Source organism: Martes martes (assembly GCF_963455335.1).
Source record: "Martes martes genome assembly, chromosome: 8".
Lineage (NCBI taxonomy): Eukaryota > Metazoa > Chordata > Mammalia > Carnivora > Mustelidae > Martes > Martes martes.
The window spans coordinates 87879775-87889942 of record NC_137895.1 but is presented as its reverse complement, the minus strand read 5'-3'; the positions used below and the strand labels follow the sequence as shown (position 1 = coordinate 87889942).

The window sequence follows — 10168 nt, the reverse complement described above, 5'->3', positions numbered from 1 at the left end:
AGCTAGAGGTTGGACAGGTAACTGCTGGGGGTTATTCAGGGAAGGTAGGCTTCAGAAGGGTGAGAAGCCCCTCACCGGGGCTCCCTGTTCTCAGCTAGGATGTTTTCCTCCGAATAGTAGCACCCAGGAGCCCAGAGACAGCCAGGGTCCCTGCTCCCAGAAGCTCCAGGAAGCTGCCTGACTCTGCTCCCTTTGCAGCCTGTCAGGGCCCTGTGGTGCTGAAGACTTCTGGCCTGTCCTTCCAGGAGCCTCCCCACCAGCATCCAGGGCTGCCTGTCTGTGCACTGTCCTCGGGACCTCCCATAGGCAGAGCACCTCAAGCAGGGCTATCTTTAGCCTTTGTCCACCAAGGAACCCATTTTAGAGATTGGAGACTCAATGCGCTGTATTTTAGGTAGAATCTCTGTTTTTTCATTTTGTTTTGGTTTGTTCACAGTCTTTTTTTTTTTTTTTTTTAGATTTTATTTATTTGTCAGAGAGAGAGAGAGAGAGAACAAGCAGGGAAAGTGACAGGCAGAGGAAGAGGGAGAAGCCGGCTTCCCGCTGAGCAGGGAGCCTGATGCAGGGCTCGATCCCAGGACCCTGAGATCATGACCTGAGCTGAAAGCAGACCCTTAACTGACTGAGCCACCCAGGCGCCCCTGTTTTTCATTTTGATGGAAGATTCGTTATCCTGGGATCTTCAGGCATCACCTTTTCCCTTCCTGACTTCTCCCTGCTATGACCTTCCTTGGGGGCTCTACCCAGGCCAAGGACACTTATCACCTGCTAGCACATTATGTTATATTTATTTATCTGTCTCCCGTCACCAGAATGTAAACTTCATGAGGATAGTGATTTTGTCTTTTTCTTTCAGTGATATGTCTCTAGTTCCTGGAAGAGTGGCTGGTACATAGTAGGTATTCAGTAAGTATTTGTTGAAGGAATGGATAAAAATACACTTTTTTCTCCTTAGATTTTATTTTTTTAGGTAATCTCTACACTAACATGGGCCTTGAACTCACAACCCTGAGATCAAGAGTCACATGCTTCACTGACTGAGCCAGCAGGTGCCCCCAAAATGCACACACTTTTAACCATTAGACTGTGAACTTGATGAGATAGGGGCAATACTCACTTTGTCTACCACGTAGATATTCAGTGCCCTAGCTTAGGTCCTGGCATAAAGTAGGTACTTCTTAAATATTTGTTAATAGGGTAGCCCAGCACACCATTTCTACGAAGTTGTCCTATAGATCTGCTCATGTATTAGTGCATATTAGTTACAGATAATAACAGCATATTAGTTAACATTCATCGCAACTTCTTTCTTTCTTTTTTTTTTTTTTCTTCATCACAACTTCTTTTTGCAAAAACCAAACTACTGGACACCAAGATGTTCATCACGAAAAGACCTGGGTTAGGTAAATTTGTACTCCACACGCCGTAGTATCGGCAGCTGTTAACAAGAATGGGACGTACGATGTATGGATTAAATATAATAGCCCTTCACTACCAAATAAAAGTTTTTCATTGCTGACACCTGAGAGAAAAGCATTCTGAGGATCCTTCTAAAAAGGATCCCAATGGCATTCCTATACAGATGCACTAAGTTTTAGGTAAAATGATGTCATATGTTCTATGATATCACTCAAACCAGATGGAGGATTAATTATTAAGACAAAGGCCAAGAAAGACCTGGACATCGTTTCTCACATTGGTTTGTTGACCATGACTGGACACGACACAGCTGAAGCTTTTGATTCTTGGGAACTGCTGGAGTGTAGTGATTACTCTTTGTTGCAAGTTAAGAGAAGATTTATGTGATCTAGACATTCAGCTGCAAGATGGGTAGGAAAAAAGTCATTGAAATTGTCAGCAAAACAGGAGAGGTGACGGAGGGCATAATGACCACAGTGCTGCGCTTTCCCCTTCACTGTTGGACTAAGAGTTTCCTTCTGGAAAATGGATTACGCGATGGATTCCAAATGGAGGTAGAAGAAGAGTCCACATTCACTCAACTGGGTGAAGAAAGTGAGGCAGGTGTGTACGCACAGTGATTGAGAAAGGTGCCCAAGACACTCTGTGAGGTAAAGAAAGAAGGGTTTGGGAACTCGAGCTTGTAGAATGGTGTGACCCTACAGATATAGAATAAAATGAAATGTGTTCGTGTCTGTCCAGTTTAAGAAACTATTTTACAGTGGTTACCTCTGGAGTGCATGGGAAATATTTAATTTTATTTCCTTCTTTCTAGATTTTGTGCATGTTACTTATCCCTTTTCTAATTTGAAAAGACAAATTCTCATCAACAGTACCCTCCTCTTTCTGAGAAGGTGAGTTCTCAGAAGAGAACACAGACCTTTCCTCTGGCTGCACTCCCCTCCCCCTATATGACACCCCTGGGGTCGGTGCTGATTTCTACCTGATCAGAGGGAGGACTGGGTCAGAGCATCTATATACAGTATGAAAACAGCCAAGGGAGACACGAAGTGACCTTGGAACTTTTTATTGGCCTTCTGCTCCCCAAAGGGTACCCTGCTTCTGCTCCCTCAACGCCTCAGAACTTTGGTGTCATTGGTCTCAGACACGACCTTGCCGTCCACAATCCTTCGGGTAGTGGTTTTCTGGATGGTCTGCATGGAGCTGCTGCTGTCCAGGGCATCACTGAGACTGTTAACAGAAGACCAAGCTCCAGTTATAAATAGCTGGGCAGAGTAGCAGGGAGTCGAGGGAAGGGAAGAAAAAAAAAAACCCTATGGTTGGGGCAAGACTTGGTCTCTTCTCCTACCTAGAGGGGAGGGCCTCTGCCACTGTTACTCCCTTGGGACATGCAGGAGCCCGCACAGAGCTCCCGCCCAGTGCTCAGTGGATGCAGATGAACAGGTACAAGGTGGGGCTTACCAAAGATGCTTTTGGGGAGAAGTGTATCCCCACTCCAGCTTGTGAGGGTGGGAGAAGAGCCCCACTTACTTGAAGTCCTCCCCATCTTCCAGCAGGCGACGGTAGGTGGCGATCTCAGCCTCCAGCTTGACCTTGACATTCAACAGGGCTTCGTACTCCTGGGCCTGGCGCTGCCCTTCCGCCCGGGTCTGGGACAGCTCAGACTCCAGGTGTAGCAGGACCCCGTTGAGCTGCTCCATCTGCATGGCGTAGCGGGTTTCGACCTCCCTGAGGCTGTTCTCTAAGCTGGCCTTCTGTGGTGGGGGCACAGGGAGGAGCATCGGGTGAGTCTTGAGATGGAGTGGAGGCAGAGCCTCTGCGAGTTTCAGCAGAGCAGTCCAAATCCCGGGATGGCTCATCCCTTCACTCTTGGAAACTTCTTGGAAAACTTAGGGTATGCCAGGTACTAGGGTTGTGGGTAGGAGCAGCAGGAAATGCAAAGAGAAACCACGCTTTCGGAGCACGTGACTTAGGATGGAAGGGGTGGGATTTGGGCCGAGACAGGATTGGGTCTGAGGCCGACAGAGGTCAGGGCCAAGAGCAGTAGGAGCAGGTGAAGTCAGGGCTCTCACCAGGTTTCTCATCGAGTCCAGGTTGATCTCCAAGGACTGGGCGGTACGTCTCAGCTCCGTGAGGGTCATCTCAGCCTCTCCTATCTCCGCGGTCTGTGTGGTGACCACTGTGGTGCTTTCCTCAATCTGCAGGGTAGGTAGAGTCCTCAGGACCCTCCTTCTCTTTCGGCCTCCCCACCACCGCCTCGGGCCTCTGCGCCTGGCCTGGCTCCCGTCCCTTCCCCTCATGCACCTGCTGGGACCAGTATTTGTCCAGCTCCTCTCGGTTCTTCCGAGCCAGCTCGTCATACTGGGCCCGGATGTCTGCCATGATCTTGCTGAGGTCCTGAGACTTGGGGGCATCCAACTCCACGGTCAACCCGGAGTTGGCAATTTGGTTCTGTAGACCCTTTACTTCCTGAGGGAGAGAAGATCAGAGTGAGGGGAGACTCAGGGTCAGAGCTCTGACAAGGCTCCTCCCCGCAGGAGGTCTGGGGATCAGCCGGAGAGAGCAACGGAGGAGACGCTCAGTTTTGTACTCTGGGCAATGTCAGTTCTGGGTTTTCTACTCCAGGGGAATAAAATGCCACCCACTCCCTGCCTTAATCTACCACCCACAGGTGGTTTCTCTTCTCACTTGGCTCTGACCCTCCGTCTATCCTCGCTCCACAAACTTGCTCCTTGTGCGTTCTTCCAGGAAGCCCAGCCAGCTCCACCCACTCTCACTCCTCCATCAGCCCTTCCACGTGGTGCTGGCTGTTTCTATCTTTTGTCCTCTCCTCACACTCTCACCCATGTCCTCTTGACCCCATCATGCTGCATTTCAGGCGACCCACTGAGTAGGGCAGCAGTCTGGTTAGGAAGAGCCCAGGCTTGTAGTTCTAAACGTCCCTGCAAGTTGCAGGTGGCCTGTCCTGTCTATCCCCCCTGCATCCAGACTTGTTTGGCCTCCTAGTCCCTGGCCTGGCCAGTGGCCCCTGCTTGCCTCCTCATGGTTCTTCTTCATGAAGAGCAACTCCTCCTTGAGAGCCTCAATCTCTGTCTCCAGCTGCAGCCTAGTGACATTGGTGTCATCAATGACCTTGCGGAGCCCGTGGATGTCACTCTCCACGGACTGGCGCATGGCCAGTTCCGTCTCATACCTGTGGGAGCAGAAGTAATCAGAGGGGCCTCATCTCTGATCTGGAACCTTCTCAGCCCATGCCGCCTAAGAGCACCCCCAGGGCCACGGCAAACCAGCACCCAGAGTCAGGATCAGGTGGTAATCCTCTGAGCACCATTCTCAGTGCTTGGGGGACAATATTCTTAAACTGGGTTATATCAATGAATAAGTTGTTGGAGTCTAACTCTTATCTGCCCAGCTCTGACCACAGCTGAAGATCTCACTGTGAGCCCCCACCTGAGCGACCCAGCCAGGAACAGACCAGTCGGCTTCCTAGCACTCCCAGGCTTACTTGACTCTGAAGTCATCAGCAGCAAGACGGGCATTGTCAATCTGCAGAACGATGCGGGCATTGTCCACAGAACTTGCAAAAATCTGGGGGATTGCAGACAGGAGGCTCCATGAATGGGAAATCAATGGTGGAGAGCGTTGAGTGTGGGAAGGTGTTATGTGTATGAGTGAAACCTTCCAAGTCCCCACAATAGCTAGAGGTTACTGTCCTTGTACGCCTATCCCCTACCATCTGTGCCCTCTCACAGTGTTCCCTCCTTTCCTGGAGTCCCAAATTCCAGAGTTCCCACCGGTCTCCCACTGCCCCTTTTTTTGGGGCCTCTGCTGGCCTGCCTGCCCTGAAGTAAGCCAGTCTTCTCCTGGCACTTCTTTTTCCTAGTGCACCTGCTCACCTCCCCTTGCTCCCCCTATTGGCCCCTCCCACAGGTAGGCCTCCTGTTTACTCTTAGATGACTCAGCCTTAGCCACATCCGCTTAACCCTCCAATTGTCCTGCTTCGGCCAGAAGCCAGAGTGCCCAGGTCCTCTTTATGGGGCCTTGTCACACCTCCTCTCATGCAGACTTCCTCTGCAAAACCTGCCCCCTCCCCTTCCCGCCAACTCCCAGGAAAGGGCCCTCCCATGCCCAGCCACCGCCCTATGGGGTTCCTATGGCTAGGGGTATGCATGGAAATCCAGGCCGCGCCACCCCCCTCCCTGTGGAATAGGGGGCACGATGGAGATAGAAAAGGGGAAGGAGTCAGGGCACCCAATCCTATCAAAATTCCTATCTTTGGGGGAGGGGGAGGAAGAAGCAGGGAGTGGGCAACTGGAGGGTCAAACTCGGCTGGGGGTCCGGGGGTCCCTTACCTGAGCCCTCAGCTCCTCGATGGTCTTGAAGTAATGCCCCCAGTCTCTGACCTGGGGTCCCTTCTTCTCCAGGTGTTCCCGGATTCTCACCTCCAGTCTCTGATTATCTGCCTCCAGGCTCCTCACCCTCTCCAGGTAGGAGGCCAGGCGGTCATTCAGGTCTTGCATGGTCTCCTTCTCGCCCTGCATGCCCCCTATGCCGGCCAGACCCCCGGCCATCCCGGCGGCCAACCCCGTGGCCAGGCCCCCGGACCCCCAGCCGCCCCGGAAACTGGTGGAGCGGGATACGGAGATCCGGGAGCCTGAGCCTCCGGCGCCTGCATAGACGCTGGCCGCGCTGCTGACGGGCCGGACCCGGTGGCTGGGCGACTGCAGTGAGCCCAGGGACCGATAGTTGGAAGAGAAGGTGGAGTGGGTGGTGAAGCTCATGCTGTTCGGAGAGTAAGATAAGAGGCCAGGACTCAGGCTCCGGCCAGGAAGCGTGCCAGGTCCGCGACTGAAGTTTTATCGCCGAGGGAAGGGGTGGGGACCTGCCCGGGCAGGCCCCGCCCCCGCCACCAAGTCCCCGCGTTCGCGGAAGGTTGGGCCACAGGTGGACCGAGGCGGGAATCCGCGTGTCGGTTCCCGGACTTCCCCAGCGTCCCTTCCCCCAGCACCCTCTGCACCTTCCTGCCAAGGCCACCCTCCACCCCCCCAGAAAGGGGGCGAGTAACTTGGACCGATCAGGGCGGCAGGTGGAGTCGGCCCTTGAAGTGTAGTTTCGGGGCAGGAAATGACGTTGTTATGCCCCCCTTCCCCAGGTAGAGGAGGTCCTGGCAGGTTGGAATTTGGGGGTTTGGGGAGGTGAGTGAGTGAAGTCGGGTGTGAATCTCGGTAATTATCCTCAAGGGGCAGCCCAAGTTCCCACCTAGGGAGAGGATCTTGGGGACGATCCTGGAGCCCCAGGAGTCCTGGGGAAGAAAAGTTTGGGGCTGGAGAAGAACTAATCCTCGAATCTGCTGGCTTACACACCAGACCCCACCACACTTGGTTCCCAGACATACCCACGTGCCCATGTTCACTAGCACACACTCAGGCCCACATCATATAGATGTGTATTGTCAAATACCCACAAACACATTCACTCACCAAGTAGGTTCAGACCTCTGAAAACAAAGCGATTCTCTGAGCCCCCTCCCTCTTGTGCTTCTCCCCTCCACTCTCTCCCCTGGAAGCCTGCCCTCAGGGGAACCCTTTGTGATTTCAACAGCGGACACTCTTACCTTCCAAACACCTGTGTGTCAGCCTTACCTACACCAGAGGGGGGAAACAAATACTTTCTGAGCACTTTACAGTTCAACAGCTACTTGTCCTCGGGCACCGACTGTGTGTCAGACCCTGCTTGAGTTGCAGTGGGGGAGAACAGCAGTGACTAACACAGGCTGAAATCCCTCATGCAGACTGCGTCCCACACGGTGCAGGGTCTAAGACAACAGCCAAGGCTGCCTAGAAACATTCCAGCCGAGACTCAGCCCTTCTGGCCGGCCCTGGCTCCAGCCTTACTAGGATTTTTTCTGGAGGTCCCCGCTTTCCCCTGCGTCCCCTCCTTCCCCTGCGTCCCCTCAGAAGGCTCTCTGGATCTCAAGCCGGTCCCCGGGGAGCTCCCTCCTCCAGGAAGCTCACATCAGGACGTTGGTAGAAAGGATGGAAGTAAAAAAAGGTCCCATCGCTCCCTGCGCCTCTGAGGCTGCTGGCCACCCCCGGCTGAATGAACTGGGGGGATCCTGAGGGACAGGGCCTTCCAGTCTGTCACCATGAGCGGCTTGTTTGTCCAGCAGGGCCTGGCTTTAGACACTTGTCGGTGCTCTTTGCTCCGGAGTGGACCTATTGATTCTTATCAAGCTGCCAGCTGCACCAGAGAGATGGAGGCAGGCATGAGAGCAGGCCTGGGAGAGGAAGGGATAGAGAGCTGGTCCAGTGGACCCGCCAGAGGGGAGGCACAGCTCAGGTGGAGGACTTGGCCCCGGATTCACCCAGGCCTGCTGCCTTCTGCTAGGGGAAGCCTCCTGAGCTCCATGGGGGCTGGCTAGGAGCGGATCAGGGCCTGTGGAAGCCAAAAGGCAAACACATGCAAAACAGCAGACAAATAAGTCCCTGCTCAGTTTGCATGGCAGGTTTCGGGGAGATAGAGGTACCCAACAGGTACCCAACACGTCAAAGGGGTTTCTCCTGCTTTCATCTGCTTGTTCCCCCTGCTGGGTTCTAGAATTATCACGTGGTGCGGAATTGCGCAATAAGATACGTGGATTACACATGCCACGTGCCTATTGCCTTTGTTCTTTTTGCTAAGCCTCAAGTAAGTCAATTTGGGTTCTTGGCTAGCTGTGTGAACTTGGGGAAGTCACTTCACTCCGAACTTCAGTTTCTTCCCTTGTAAAGAGAGAATAGTAAAGCCTATCCAGTCTGTTTCCTTGGGTGAATGGTGGATGTGAGCGTTATCACTCTTTCATGGAACAAATACTAGTTTCTTACTGCAGAGTAAGTCTTTAATGCATCCAGGAGGATAGAGGTTGGGGGATCCATTTAATTGTAAAGATGGTTCAATGATAAGAGGTCTAAGTCACTTTAGACCTCTGGGGGACTTTAAATTCCATCAGGGATCAGGCCCAGATCCCAGGATTCTTAACCAAACCCCTTCCCAGATGCTTCTCTGATCCCTACCCCATTTCAACTGCTCAGGACCTTCTGAGGCCTGTGGAGGCTCAGTCTAGGGCCCGAGGGGGAGAGCTGCCAGCTGGGTCTTATCTCCCATAGCTGATGTCAATGGCCACATTCCTGACCTCTTGCAGCATCGGGCAAATACCAACCTCAGCCTTCTAGCACCGGCCTGCCCTTTTCCACCATATCCAGACTGCTCTGTGATTCAGGACCTTTTCACTCTGTGGGAGAGCCTGGGGAGAGCTGGGGAGGGGGGGTTGTGAGGGAGGAGTTTTGGGCCACAGATCACCAGCACTGGGGGGCACTGGGGCTCTGGAGTGGGGGAGGGTAGGTAGCAAGGGGGAAGGGGGAATAGGTGTCTAAGAGATGGGTCCTGGGAGATGTGGAGCAGGAGTTGGCCTGGTGAGACAGAATGCTTTAAGAGTACAGACACCCAGCAGAGGGGGTTCCCGAGGGAGGGGAAATGTTCCCTGCCCCGACTCAGACCCCACATTCTGGTGTCCTGCTGAGGGGGAGTGGGGAACCTGAGAGGCAGGTTTAACTCCTGAGTCAACTCAGAGATGACCCTGATAAGGAGGTCAGCCCTTTCCTCCTCTTCCCCACATTCTCTGTCTGAGGATTGGAGCTGACAGCCCAGGGGAAACTAGATGGTGGGGGTTAGGGATCAGGGAGGGTCACGGGGCCCTGCAGTCCTTTAGTTTTTGCTTCATCATTTAGGCTGGAAATTTCCTGCTGGGCCCTGAGGAGGGAGGTGTTCAGAACAGTGGTGGGCTCCTTGCTTGGCAGGGAGCCAGTTTCACCCTCTGCCTGCCACTCTCTCTCTCTCTCTCTCTCTCTGACAAATAAATAAAATCTTAAAAAGAAAAACAAAAAGAATAGCAACGAGGTGTGAGGGTGGGGGTCTAGCGCCCAAACAGGGAGGGGATGATGTCCATCATCTTCTGGAAGGATTGAAAGGTGGTTCAGAAAGGACTTCCCACAGGTATGAGTGTGTGTTGGAGGAAAGGAGAGGACCCTATGGTGGGGAGGGTGGAGGCAGTTAAGGTGAGTGAGAGTGAGCGTGTCCTGGGAGGCTCCCCTCAACTCCCTTCACTGCCTAGAGGGCCCAGAGCTGCTGAGGTAGGGAGTTAGGGGGTGAAGCTGTGGAGGACCCTGGAGAAAGGAGTGTGGGTCAGAGTGGGACCCCCCCACCCCCAGCCCAGCCCTGCATCTGGCATGTAGGGGGATCTCTGTAAAAGATTTTGATTTAAGTGATTAATGAAAAGGGGAAGCCAGGAGAGGCTGGGGTACCGGCAAGTGTGGCTAGGTAGGCTGTGGAGGCAGGCAGGATGGGGGGCTGCCGCTGGGGTAGGTGCAGGACTGCAACTCGGTATCTCAAGACTTTGGGAGTTTTCTGGAGATGTCTTTGTCCCATTTTGAGGCCCTGACACTGCCTGTCCAGTGTGGGGTCAGGGATGGTTTCTGAAGGCTCAGGCCAGTCCCTTTTTCCCAGGGGTGGCAGGGTCAAAGAATGCTCCGGTGCTTGTCTAACACTGCTTTGGTTGGGTTTGTACCCAAGGGATTATTCCCTGTGGAAAAGGAGGGGAAGATCAGCACTGACCAGCATATGGTTGCCCAGAAAACTTCAGAGCTGAAGCTCAGAGAGGATTCTAGACCATCTGGCCCTTCTCCAGAGCCCCGTTAGCTCCCTGGGCCCCCCT

General features: G+C 53.4%; 1 protein-coding gene across 1 annotated transcript; it reads right to left on the bottom strand.

Moving 5' to 3' along the window:
• Window positions 1–2469: 2469 nt before the first annotated feature.
• On the bottom strand, window positions 2470–6859 carry KRT18 (keratin 18). Its single transcript, XM_080810358.1, has 7 exons — window positions 5772–6859; window positions 4925–5007; window positions 4456–4612; window positions 3724–3888; window positions 3492–3617; window positions 2950–3173; window positions 2470–2649 (listed from the first exon to the last, which is right to left on the bottom strand). Exons 1-7 carry the CDS (start codon window positions 6198–6200, stop codon window positions 2529–2531), a joined length of 1305 nt encoding a protein of 434 aa, XP_080666484.1. The 5' UTR covers window positions 6201–6859; the 3' UTR covers window positions 2470–2528.
• Window positions 6860–10168: the final 3309 nt, after the last annotated feature.